This window comes from Canis aureus, chromosome 1 (genome assembly GCF_053574225.1).
Source record: "Canis aureus isolate CA01 chromosome 1, VMU_Caureus_v.1.0, whole genome shotgun sequence".
NCBI lineage: Eukaryota > Metazoa > Chordata > Mammalia > Carnivora > Canidae > Canis > Canis aureus.
Genome location: NC_135611.1, coordinates 99,758,185 through 99,772,021, shown reverse-complemented (window position 1 = coordinate 99,772,021; position 13,837 = coordinate 99,758,185). Strand labels below are relative to the sequence as shown.

The 13,837-nt window shown below is 38.8% G+C and overlaps 1 protein-coding gene across 4 annotated transcripts in view; it reads left to right on the top strand.

Annotated features, from left to right (window-relative positions):
* The window catches only part of CENPP (centromere protein P), a 222,945-nt gene that overhangs the window by 8,383 nt on the left and 200,725 nt on the right, over positions 1-13,837 (top strand). For 2 of the 4 annotated variants that reach the window (XM_077911128.1, XM_077911137.1), the window contains exons 2-3: positions 6,962-7,143; positions 9,495-9,583. In XM_077911128.1, coding sequence (XP_077767254.1) covers positions 6,962-7,143; positions 9,495-9,583 — 271 coding nt within the window. Of the gene's footprint in view, positions 1-2,625; positions 2,736-6,961; positions 7,144-9,494; positions 9,584-13,837 lie in introns of those variants that run through there. The other 2 variants (XM_077911147.1, XM_077911155.1) reach the window with 2 other exon arrangements.

Genomic DNA, 13,837 nt, shown 5'->3' with positions numbered 1-13,837 from the left:
TGTATTGCTTTTAATAACTTTACTGAATGTGTTTATTCTAACTTTTTTTTTTTGGAGATTCTTTCGGGTTTTCTGTATAGAATATCATGTTATCTTCAAATAGTGACAGTTTTACTTTTCCAGTTGGATTTATTTTTCTTTCCTGATTGCTCTGACTTCTACTGACTACTACTTCTACTGACTTCAACTTCTATGTTGAACAAAAGTGGCAAGAATGGGCATCCTCGCCTTGATCTTGGAAGAAAAGTTTTCAGCTTTTTGAGTGTGATGTTAACTGTTGCTTTGTCATATATGGCCTTTATTAAGTTAAAGTATACTCCCTCTGTGCCTACTATTGAGAGGTTTTACCATAAATGGATGTTGAATTTTGTCATAATGCTTTTTCAGCATCAATTGAGATGATCGTATGATTATTATCCTTAAGTTTGTTATATATCAGCTTGTTTGTTGTGAATGTTGAACCATCTTTGCATTCCTGGACTAAATTCCACTTGATCAGGGACACCTGGGTGGCTCAGCTGTCGAGCATCTGCCTTTGGCTCAGGGCATAATCCTGGGGTCCTGGAATCGAGTCCTACATTGGACTCCCTACAGGGAGCCTGCTTCTCTCTCTGCCTATGTCGCTGCCTCTCTCTTTGTGTCTCTCATGAATAAATAAATTTTTTAATAAATTTCATTTGATCATGGTGTGTGATCCTTTTAACGTTGAACTCAGTTTGCTAATATTTTGTTGGGCATTTTTGCGTCTGTGCTCATCAGGGATACTGGCTTGTAATTTTCTTACAGTTTTCATGTCTGGTTTTGATATGAGGGTAATCCTATCCTCGTAAGATGAGTTTGTAAGCGTTTGTTCCTCTTCTGTTATTTGAAAGAGTTTGGGAAGGGTCAGTGTTAATTTTCTTAAAAATTATTGGTTGAATTCCCCAGTGAAGCTGTCGAGTTTTAGACCTTACTTTGTAGGTAGAGTTTGATTACTAACTAAATGTTCTGTTAATTGGTCTATTTACTTTTTTTTTTGTTTTTTTTTCTTTAAAGATTTTATTTACTTATTTGAGAGAGAGAGAACTCTAGTGAGCAAGAGAGTGAACATGAGCAGGGGTGCGAGGCAGAGGCAGGGGGAGAGGGAGAGGGAGAAGCAGACTCCCTGGACCTTGACTTAGGGCTTGATACCAGGACCCTCAGATCACAACCCAAATTGAAGGCAGACACTTAACTGAGCCACCCAGACACCTCTATGTGCATTTTCTGTTCTCTATGATTTGGTCTTGGGAGTTGTATGTTCCGGGGAATTTTCTTCTAGGTTGGCCAATATGTTGGTGTATTATTTTTTTATAGTGTTACTATCTTTGGTATTTCTGTAGTGTCAGTTGTAACATCTCCTTTAATTTATGATTTTATTTGAATTCTCTCTTAGTAATTCTAGATAATTTTTTATGTATTTTTTCAAAAATCAAGCTTTCAACCTTTTTTTTTTTTTTTTTTTTTTTTTGAGTCTGTTTGTCACCATTCCATTCTGCCTCCCCCTCCACCTCTCTGGCCAGCAGCCTGGATCTTTGTTATATCATTCCTTCTAACTTTGGGCTTCATTCATCTACTTTGTCTAGTTTCTTGAGGTATAAAATCAGGTTGTTTATTTGAGATTCTTGTTTCTTAATTAAGGTAGGTGTTTACTGCTATGAACTTTCCTTTTAGGACTGTTTTTGCTGCAGCCCATGAGTTTTTTTATGCTGTATTTTCATTTCTCTCAAGGTTTTTTGGACTTCACTTTTGATTTTTTTTCTTTGACCCATTGGTTGCTCAGTGTAGTATATTGTTTAATCCCCATGTATTTGTGAATTGTCCAGTGTTCTGCTTGTGATTTCTAGGTTCAAGCATTGTGTTTGAAAAAGTTGGTTGATATGATCTCAGTCTTAAATTAGTTAAGTCATGTTTTATGTTTAACATATGACCTCTCTTGGAGAATGTTCCATTTCTGCTTGAAAAGAACTAGGTGGAGGGCAGCCTGGGTGACTCAGCGGTTTAGCACCGCCTTCAGCCCAGGCTGTGATCCTGGAGACTTGGGATCAAGTCCCATGTCGGGCTCCTTGCATGGAGCCTGCTTCTCCCTCTGCCTGTGTCCCTGCCCACCCCCCCCTCTCTCTGTGTCTCTCATGAATAAATAAATAAAATCCTAAAAAAAAAAAAGAAGGAACTAGGTGGAATGTTCTGTATATTTTGTATTTATGGCTATATGTTAATTTGAATATTTTAATTTGATAACTTCAAATGCATTGTAAAGCTCTGTTTTTACTCTTCTATCGCACATTTCATGTTTTTGATGTTTATTTTATTATTTTTAAGATTTAAAAATCTTAAAGGAATTCCCTTTAACATTTCTTGTAAGGCCAGTCTGGTGGTGAATTCCTTTAACTTGTCTAAAAAAAGCTCTCTTTTAGTTCTGAAAGACAACTTGGCCAGAATGAGTATTGTTAATTGGTATTTTTTCACTCTCATTATTTTATATATATCATACCACTTTCTTCTAGCCTACAATGTTTTTGCTGAAGTCTGCTTATAGTCTTATGGGGTTCCCTAGTACGAAACAAGTTTTCTTTCTTTTGCTGCTTTGAAGATTCTGTCCTTTAACATCTGATACTTTGTAAAATGTCTTGGTATGGGTTTTTGGGTTCATCTAATTTGGTTTACTTAGGCTTACTAGATCTGGATCCCTCTTTCTTTCTCCAGGGAAAAGAAAGGTAAATTTTCAGTTCTTCAAATAAATTTTCTGCCTCTTTCTCTCTCCTTCTTCTAGGACCCCTAAACTCAAATGTTCGTTTGTTTTTTGTGCATAACCCCACTAAGCTACCTTCTTTTTGTTTTATTCTTTTTACTTTTTTGCTGCTCTATTTGGATGATATCCACAGCTCTGTCTTCAAGTTTACTGATACTTCTTCATCTAGTCTGATGTTAAACTTCTCTGTTGAATAATGTTGTACATTTATTGTAGTCAAGCTGCTCTGCAACTTCTATTTAGTATCTTATGCTTTCTCCCTCTTGTTGAAATTCTCACTGTTTGACCAATCTCCGTTTCATTTAGATCTGTTCCTGAGATTTTGTCTTATTTTTTCATTTTGAACATATTTTTCTGTTTCATTTTCTATGACTGCTGGTTTCTTTGCCCTAGATAAAAGAGCCATATTTTTGCAGTTTTTGTAGGTGTGGCTTCATGTAATAGATGAGCTTTTTTTTCAGTCCTGCTCTTGGTCTTGGTTGTCTCTCAAACCTTTGTGATTGTCTTAGCAGTCTATTCTATTCTTAGTGATTGTCAAGAACTCAAGGTATGACAAGATTTGTCAGTGTCTGAAAGTGGGGACAGTCAGCTGCCAGATTCAGGCTGATTTGAACCAGACTTTCAGGCAGCAACTTTTAAAGTATGTGAATATGCCTCTTTCAGAGGAAGGACAAGGAACTGGGTGGGTGTTTCTATGTACTGAGTATTAATGATATGATAGCCAGGCAAGAAGTGTTTGTTTACTACTTCCTTGGTCACCATAACAAATGCAATAGTAGTGAAAAAGTTTGAGATACTGTGATAATTACCAAAATGTGATACAGAGACACAAAATGTGCAAATACTGTTGGAAAAGATGGGACCATTAAACTTGTTCAACACGGGGTTGCCACAAATCTTTAGTAAAAAAATGTAATACTTGGGAAGCACAACAAAGCAAAGCACAGTTGGATGAGGTATACATACGATTGTTGCTTCACAGTTTTTTGTTTGTTTTTTGCACTTTGATTATATAGGCCCACTGTCTTCTGTCATCCAAAATTTCTATTTTTTTTAATTTAATATTTTATTTATTTGAGGGGGAGAGAGCACAAGCAGAGGGAGAATGAGAGGAAGAGGCAGACTCCCTGCTGAGCAGAGAACCTGATGCAGGACTTGATCCCAAGACCTAAGATCATGACCTGAGCCAAAGGCAGATGCTTCACTGACTTGAGCCCCCTAGGAACCCCTGATCCAAAATTTCTGAGAGGAGGTCTCCTATGTTATTGAGGAACCATTGTATGTGATGGTTTGCTTTTTTCTTGATGCTTTCAAGGTTTGTCTTTATGCGTGGCTTTTGAAAATTTGACTACATCTGGTGTGAGTCTCTTTGAGTTCATTCTGGAGTTTGTTGAATGTCTTGTATTTTCATATTAATGTCATTCATAAAATTTGGGAAGTTTTCAATCATTATTTCTTCTGTTGGTCTAACTCTTTCTGTCTTCTGGGGACTCCTATGTTGCGTATGTTGGTTCTTTTGTTGGTGTCCCATACAATCCTTTATACTTTGTTCCTCTCTTCAGTCTTTTTTCTTTCTGGACCTCAGCCTCAATAATGTCTGTTGTCTTATCTTCAGAATCACTGATTCCTCTGCCTGCTTACATGTGCCTTTGAATCACTCTAGTGAATTTTTCATTTTAGTTATTGTGCCTTTCGGCTCCAGAATTCCTTTTTGGTTTCTTTTTAGGATTTTAAAAATCTCTTTATTGAACTTTCCATTTGGTTCACACATCATTTTCTTAATTTTCTTCATATCCTCTATCTTTGAGTATTTTCAGGACTGTTGTCTTAAAGTCATTGTATAATATATCTGCCATTAAGTCTTTCTCAGGGACAAATCTTGTTAAAGTTTTTTTTTTTGAAGGTCGTACTTTGTTTCTTTGGATGCCTTGTAATTTTGTTGTTGTTGAGCACTGGACATTTTAATCTAATAAGGTGGTGACTTTGGAAATCTGATTTCCCACCCCATCCCTATGGCTTGCTGTTTTAGTGGTTTTTGTTTGCTTGCTTGTTTAGCTTTGTTAATTTTTAGGCTGTGTGCTGAAGATAAGCCTGAGGTGCAAACTTAATTGTCTTCTTAGGTCTTTTCTGAGCCTTTCCTTGGGCATGTGTAGTCACTTTCAAGTTTTCCTTATATATTAGTCAATTTTGAATGTCTTAATCTTTAATGTGTGACTTAAATGGGGAAAAGCCAACAATAAGGGGGGGAGAAAACAGCAGTGGTTCTTTAACTCTCCTGGATCTCACCTTAGATGGAGTGGAGTAACAAAGGGAAAAGCAGCAGCATCAAGGCTATCTCTTTGTACCTTTCTGGTCAGAAGCGGCAATCAGCACAGATACCCAGTATTTGGTGGACAGAGTCTGTTTTTGCCTCTTGCTTTTCTAAAGCATGTGCACCCTGCTTCAGGAACATGTACACAGCTTTGCGCCTGTTGTTGGAGTGAGGGATACATAGCTACTACTGTGCTAAGAGCTGAAATTGCCCAAAAGTCACTGCAGTTAACTTCAAACCTTCCCCTGGAAGTTGTAGGCCTTCAGCAGACTCCACAGGTTTACAAATTTGATCATACAGATTTTGTCAGTGTAATTATTGTTTAGGTGAGGTAGCGGATTCCTGGTGCTCCCTTCTCCACCAGCTTCCCAGAATCCTAGATCATTGATTTTTAAAATCAGGTCTTTTGTAGATCTCTTTTAACAGAGAAAATTTCCTTGTGGAACTCTTAATTTTGACCAAGAAAAATTATGCTAAGTTGAAATTAACAAATGATAAAACTGGGATGCCTGGGTGGCTCAGTGGTTGAGCGTCTGCCTTGAGCTCAGGGCATGATCCCAGGATCTGGGATCGAGTCCCACATCGGGCTCCCTGCGAGGAGCCTGCTTCTCCTTCTGCCTCTCTCTCCTGTCTCTCTGTGTCTCTCATGAATAAATAAAGTAAATCTTTAAAAAAATGATAAAACTACAAAGCCAATAATGCATGTAACTCCAAATCATTGAAACTCATGACATTAATTGAAGTGCAGTAATGATATTTTGCTCAGAGTAAATCACTGCTATGAGAATATGCAGTTTGTCTATTTTTGGTGTATGGTAAAATATATATAACATAAAACTTATTGTTCTAGCCTTTTTAAAGTATGCAATTCAGTTGCACTAATAAGTTCTTTCACATTGTCATGCATCCAACACCACTGTCCATCTCTAGAACTTTTTCATCATCCCAAAGTGAAACTCTGTATTTAAACAATAACTCCCCATTCTTTCCTTTCTCAGCCATATTCTTTTTTATGGATTCTATGTATCTATCTTTCAATGTGATACTTTAATTCTTTTATCAGTTTGCTCTGTCAGAAATACCTTGAAGTTTTTTTCATTTATAGTTTTCTGTGATACTTGGTATTTACTTGGCAGGAATTTATCATTTGTACATGAAGACTGCTTCTTGGTTTCATTTATTTTCTCAGCTTGAAGTAATTTTTTTAAAAGGATTTTATTTATTTAGAGAGCACACATGCAAGTGTAGGGAGGGGCAGAGGAAGAAGGAGAGAGAGAATCCTAAGCAGACTCCTTGCTTATTAGCAAGGAGCCTGATGTGGGGCTCAATCACCTGACCCTGAGATCTTGACCTGAGCGAAAATCAAGAGGCGGATGCTTAACTGAGCCACCCAGGCATCTCTTAAAGTAATTTTTATTTTTATTTTTATTTTTATTTTTTTAAAGATTTTATTTATTCATGAGAGACACACAGAGAGAGAGAGAAGCAGAGACACAGGCAGAGGGAGAAGCAGGCTCAATGCAGGGAGTCCGACGTGGGACTCGATCCTGGGACTCCAGGATCATGCCCTGGGCTGAAGGCAGGTGCTAAACTGCTGCCCCCAGTGCCACCGAGGCTGCGCCAGAGTACTCTTGATATACTTTATTTTACAGTTGTTTGTAATAGGTAGAAATATAGTGATATAATTAAGTTAGCTTTGTGTTAATTTGAGATTAAAGATTACACTGTTAATAGCTACTTTGGTTTTGAGAAAAATGAGATAGTTTTTGTGGGAAGAGAGTAAGAAAATGGAAATGGTTTAAGAAATTTGTAGTTATTAGGTAAAGTATTTGTTAGTGGTTTCTTCATTGGAGTAATTATTTACTCTATTTGCTTTTTAGAAAATCACTTCGAGAAATATATCCATCAGATTCTGAAGGATGGGCCTCTTCGAAAGATCTGCAAAGTCATCTTGAACATTTAGAATCAGAACTTCTTTTTCTAAGCACACTTACTGGTATCAATATAAGAAATTACTCTATGAAGACAGAGGACTTAACAAGCACTGAGAAGACAGAAAAGAGTAAGCATTAATTTTAATTTAGAAGTGATATTAAAGCTTACCTTATGCATAGGAAACTGGTTGTCATGACATTAAATCAGAATTCTGCAAGGTAAGGTTACCTGGGGGGCTCAGTCAGTGTCCGACTCTTTATTTTGCCCCAGGTGGTTATGATCTCAGGGTAGTGGGATTATTCCCTGTGTTGGGCCCTGTGCTCTGTGGGGAGTCTGCTTGGGATTCTCTCTCCCCCTCTCCCCCATGGGTTCTCTCTCTTAAAAATGAATATATCTTAAAAAATAAAATTCTTTAAGGTAACTATTTGTGTGGTTGTGGTAAACTTGTTTTGTCAAGTATCTTTTTAACATTATGGTGTGCATTATACTGTTCTAAAGCTGTCTGAGGAAGATACTAAGAAAGACACAGGCTTTGTCATTGTGTCTTAATAGTCAAGTAATAGAAATAATTACTGGAAATTGAAAGAAGAACAGCACCATTAATTTGTAAATCTTAGGAGTTCACCACTGATAATGAGAGCTGCCTCATCTATTGTGCTCTTAGTCTCATTGACTAAGTTTTATTGCCAAGGATCTGTGATGCACTAACTCATAAAGGGAAGCTAATTCAGCTGTGCATTGGAATTTGGGAGCTTTGGACAAGAGTATCATCTTTTAAAGAAGGTATCACTTTTGGGGGGGCCTGGGTGACTCAGTTGTTTAAGCATCTGCTTCCGACCTCAGGTTATGATCCTGGGGTCCTGGGATTGAGCCCCATATCAGGCTCCCTGCCCAGCGAGAAGTCTGCTTCTCCATCTCCCTCAGCCTCCGTCCTCCTACCCTGGCTTGTACTCTCTCTCTTTCTAATAAATAAAATGTTAAGAGAAAAAAATAAAGGAGTCACTTTTGGAATTGCTTCCTGATTTTTCCACTGATATAACCCCCATGACAGGGATCATGAGTTGATCCTCCAAGGGTCTTGGGTAGCTCATCTCAGTGGAAGTCTGAAATATATACAGAAATGGGTGACAGAATTTAGGCACTTGAGATACTTGAAAGGAAGAGATGGAATACAGAGAGGATGGGAGAGTGAGGTTAGGCCAGGTATAAGTTGTATTAGTGTAGAAATCTTAGTTTTCCCACCTTGAGTCTTCTTGAGTTGACCCTCATCTGCAGAGGTACTTCGTGCTGCCTGTTCAGAATGCTTTTGAATGTACTTAATACTGAGCTTCCCCCATTGCTAACTTAGGTTTTAATTTTCATAAGTCTGCTAGCTTAGTTCTTTTCTGTGTGATATCTAGCTCCTCCATTTGATTTTCAGCTTCCGAACTTAACTTACTCTCCTTTTTCTTCTTTATCCTTGCAGAGTTGTGCTCTTCTAAGAATGCCTTTGTTAGCAAAATTAGATGATTTAAAGTCAGACTAGTGGTTATCTCTTGGGGGGTGGGTAGTATATAACCTGGCCAAGGGGATGAGGCAATTTTATGGTGTATTTTTAAATTTCTGTATCTTTTATCTCGGTCGTGGTTACATAGGAAACATCTCAAAAAGTATGGAGTTGTATGCTCAGGAATAGGGCATCTTACGCATTGAAGTATAAATTTTGAAAGGTAAAAGATAAATAGGTGGATTCCATTTAGTGTTTTTAAGTAGAATCAGAGAGTGTTGGAAAAAACCCAATCCAACAGTTATGATTCAAACTTGTGTAGGATTATAGTAGCTTGCTTGCTTCCTTCCTTTGAGAGCTCAAGTGGGGAGAGGGGCAAAGGAAGAGAGAGAATCTTTTTTTTTTTTTTTTTTTTTTGGAGAGGGGAGAGAGAATCTTAAGCAGGCTCCATGCTCAGACGTGGGGCTTGATCTCCCGACCCTAAGATCATGACCTGAGCTGAAATCAGGAGTTGGAAACTCAACTGACTGAGCCACCGAGATACCCCTATACTAGCATGTTTTACTATAATCTTTAGTATAGGGCAGCCCAGTTGGCTCAGCGGTTTAGTGCCGCCTTCAGTCCAGGGCCTGATCCTGGAGACCTGGGATCGAGTCCCACGTCGGGCTCCCTGCATGGAGCCTGCTTCTCCCTCTGCCTGTGTCTCTGCCTCTCTCTCTCTCTCTCTCTCTCTCTCTGTGTCTCTTATGAATTAATAAATAAAAAATCTTAAAAAAATCTTTAGTATAATTGAGAAGTTAGATTAAAAGTAACAAGTTAACTTTGCAGAAGTAAATCAGTTTGGTACATGTTTTCCAGGTATTTGCAATGTAAATACTAATATGCACTCTCATACATATACCCGTATGTATTATACATTTTCACACAAAATTAAATAATAGATATTTGAAGGAAACTTACTTGCAAATAAATTTTTTTTTTCTGATCAATAGGTATAAAGAAAGTTCTGCAGAAACACAGATTATCAGGAAATTGCCACATGATTACATTTCAACTTGAATTTGAGATTCTGGAAATCCAGGTAAATGGAGTATATTGTGGTAACAGAGGTTCTGCTGCTGTGATTAGGCAGTTCCCACACCCCAGCCTTAAGCAGTGGCTGAGCTGAGGAGAAGTTCATGGTTCAGGACCTTCTTGTACACTTGTGCAAAGTGATACCATTTTAACAGTATAACTGCTCTGGCAATTGCATATGAAAGAGTGTTGTTGATGGTCTATGTGTTTTATTGGAAGGCAGATAGCAAGTTTCTCCTACTCTCTCAGAGCAAGTCCCGATGTCATGGCAATAGTCCTGGATGCCCTCCGTGGTTTATGCCAGCTATCTATTATTTATTAGTTATCTGCTGGTGCTTAGCAAATTTCCCCAAAATTTAATAGCTTAAAACAACAAAATGTTTATCTCACTCATTTTTCTGTGGAGCAGGTGTTTGGGAGCAGCTGAGTTGGGAGTTCCTGTTCAGAGCCTCTCATTTGGAACCACAACCACCTGAAGACTCTTTGGGGCTGTGGCTTAGATTCCAAATTAGTTTGTGGTTATTCTAAGTTATACAGGACTGCTAAGACACAACACAGGAACAAGATACTTGTCTGAGAACATCTGTACTGGCTAAGACTTTGCATAAAATCAGAAAGCAGACAGAATGATAATGTGCAGCGTATGTCCAGAGTTGGGCAGAACAGGGTCAGAAACCTTCAAAATATGGCTCTAAGAATTGTGAGATCCAGACATGATTTCAAGAATTGACTTGGCCCAGGCACAAACTTTGATAGCAGAAAACAGTTCAACCAGTTGGTTTTGTAAACTAGGCCTACTTGGAGTATGTGTAAAAGAGACACACAGGGACAGGCAGGCAGGCTCTCTTGGCCTCAACTTACTGGATAACCAAAGCAGATGTAGACCAGTTGGCATAACCCAAGTCCTACAGACAAGATGCTTGCTTACATTCATAGTCATGTGCTAGAATTCCTGATCCTTGTCCTCAGCCACAAAAACAGCCCTAAATTTTAAGGTGTCAGATAGCCCCCTCAACTGGCCAAGAGTGCTTACTTTCAGTTATCTGGGCTGTCCCTATCCCTGGTTGCCACCTCTGGCCCTGGCAGACTGAGAAGGGGCTGAGGGATGTCTAGGCCCCTCATCTGATGACGGAGCTCCCAACTTGCTCCCACCTCAGCAGTGTTCTCCCTTTAACACTGCTGAAGTGACTAAGAACATTCATAGTGTACCATTGCCAAAGCTGGTTGAGCAGGATATGACACAGGGCATGGGAGGTAAACATTTCCAGGTTGTCACCAGGCCTTAGGACTATGTCGGGTCACCAAGGTGAAATTACTATTCTGCATTACCTCAAAGATCATCTGTCAAAGACTGAAATAGAATGTGGATGCAAATGGATTGATCTCATTTGGGATAGAGTCTGTGCCAGGACCCCCATGCTTCTCTTTTGGGTTCCCCAGGAACTCCTGGATGTTGTCCCATTGCAAAGGGTTGCATAGTTATACCAGCTGAATTTTTTCTCTGTGGTGCTAATGAGATCTTAAAGTCAGAATGGTGATATACCACATACTCCCCTGCATTCTAGCCTCCATTAATGACTTGGGCCTACAGTCCATGTCAGGTTGGTGGAATCATCATAGGCCCAAGGTCCATCTCCATGTCTGAGAAATCTGTACTGACAGTGTAGACATTGCCCGGGAGACTTCTCAGGAGCATCCTAGTAGCCTTGGGGTCCTGTGGACTATATTTGCTATTGGTGTTTATCTTTTACAGTTGTTCCATGGGTTATCTGGAGAGTAGCTAGACTGTTAGCAAAACTAGGCTCATCCTTGGGAAGCTTGTCCATAAGTCCAGCTGAAAAGAGGTTAGTCCTCTGAAATTGAGGTGAACCAGCTGCTCAGTAGAGCTATACATTCCAGAATGGATTATCCCCAAAGATTGACTAGCCTGTTCATTAGTGAGGCTATGGTCTAAGAGATAAAATAGACTGCAGTTTTTAAACTTCATTTTGTTTAAGTTGCATATTTTGCTTACCTTAAGCCTCTGAAGGAAAATATCTGTGGTAGTTTGGTCCCATTATGAGTCAGCTCAAGGATGACATCACAATTTGGGGATATATTTTGTAGTACGATGTGCTGCATTGGCATTCTCATCATGAATTGGCACTGGGCAACTTCTATAGTGATCTGGCTTGCCGGTCCTGTGTGGCTACGTGAAGCAATACACACAAGACGGGAGCCTTGTGGGCTTTGCTGCAGTGACCATGTTCCCTGCCTTCTACCGGGCAATGGTGGCACCACTCCATACCTAATGTCGTTATTAATAGTATATTGAGCTTAATATTATGATCTCCTACCACCAAAGCATGATTGAAAATTTTGTGACAATTTAGTAATGGCTTAAAGGTATACTACCATTTCACATGCTAAATAAGAATTAGTTGAGTTGCATACAACAGAAAACTTAAAGGTAGATCAAAGTATTAGAAGTACTAGAGGTTTCTCTGTTGCTTACACAAAATTATAAGCTAAGTTTTCAAGACCTGGTATGGTGACTTTATGAGTTTCAGGCTCTGCCATTACCCATGTGGCTTCCAAATCATGGTGTGATGATCACTTCAGGTGTTGGGGAGGGGGTAGGGCAAACAAGGGCTTATCTTTTCTGTTGAAGGATACTTTCTAGAAGTTGCAACATCCATCATTTCACCTGCATTCTATTGGCCAATAATGTATCAAGGGAGCCTGAAAATTCAGGTTGCATTATACATGGCCTTGAGAACAGTGAAAAATTGGTGCAAGAAAGAAGTATAAGTATTGGGAACTATCAGTAGTTTCTGTCCAATGTGCTTTGGGGTATGCAGGGGAAAAAAAAATCTACAAGAGGAACAGTTGATATTCTTTGATAGACAAAGAGTACAGGAACTGGTAAATCTCTAAAATACTGGTAAGTTGTTATTCACATTTCAAAATAATAGGAATCTTTGAACTGCTCAGTTTTACTGAATTTGCTGCAGACTTTCCCTGGCTATATGTTAAAAACACTTGGTGTCTCTCTTTCCAATTTTATGATTTTTCTTGAGAAACAGATTGCTAAGTAAGATGTTGCAAATAGGGCAGCCCGGGTGGCTCAGTGGTTTAGTGCCACTTTCAGCCCAGGGCCTGATCCTGGAGACCTGGGATCGAGTCCCACATCAGGCTCCCTGCATGGAGCCTCCTTCTCCCTCTGCCTTGTGTCTCTGCCTCTCTCTCTCTGCCCCTGTGTCCTGCATGAATAAATAAATGAAATCTTAAAAAAAAAGAAAAAGAAAAAGATGTTACAAATAAACAACTCTCGAGTAAGGAAGGTTTTAGGATTAAGTCACATGTGGGACTCCTGGGCTTTTCTGGAGAAGTAGGAATCAAGGGACTATCTATATTTCTTTGTCGCTTGGAATTCAAATGTAATGAGCTGATGAGAATTTTTAAAAACTTAGTACGTAAAGGCAAATCCTCACATATTCTAGGCTTACTTGTGTAAATATGCCTTTAGAGTAGTAGAGTTTCTAGGTCATAGGAGATGTACATGTAAATCCTGGTATTACCAAAATGCCTTCTAAAATGGTTTTACCGTTTTACACATTGGGCAGATTTTTATAGTTGAGACTAATAGGGAAAAAAGTGAAGATACAATCTTCTGTGATCCTAAACATTTTTTTAAAACAGAATTTCCACTAGAGGGAGATGTTTAACCACTAGAAAATTTTATCATTTAGGTTAGTTTTTAATTATCCTGCTTAGAAAATATTGTTTAAATAAAATCACAGTAATACAATGTGAGAACCATAAGTGACCTTATAGACTATTAACCCCAACCCCCTTAGTTTATAGGGAAATACATCAAGGGAGCTTGAATGATTATCCATCTTGTCGCAGCTGTTATTATCAGAGGTCACTGGAATATACAATTCCATTCTCTGGATATACTGTCTGGTGTGAGAACATCAGAATTAACATGTGTCAGTGTTTAAATTCCATGCAGTATAATAAATTAGTTCAATGTCAGTTTGTAGGGAAAATGGCTAAGAATGTTTTTATAACTACTCTTCCTGAAACCCAGTAAAACAGAATGATTCCAAAGTAGAGAATTTTTTTTTAAGATTTTATTTATTCATGAGAGACACATACACACACACACACACACACACACACACACAGAGAGAGAGAGAGAGAGAGAGAGAGAGGCGCGAGACATAGGCAGAGGGAGAAAGCAGGCTCCATGCAGGAAGCCTGATGTGGGACTTGA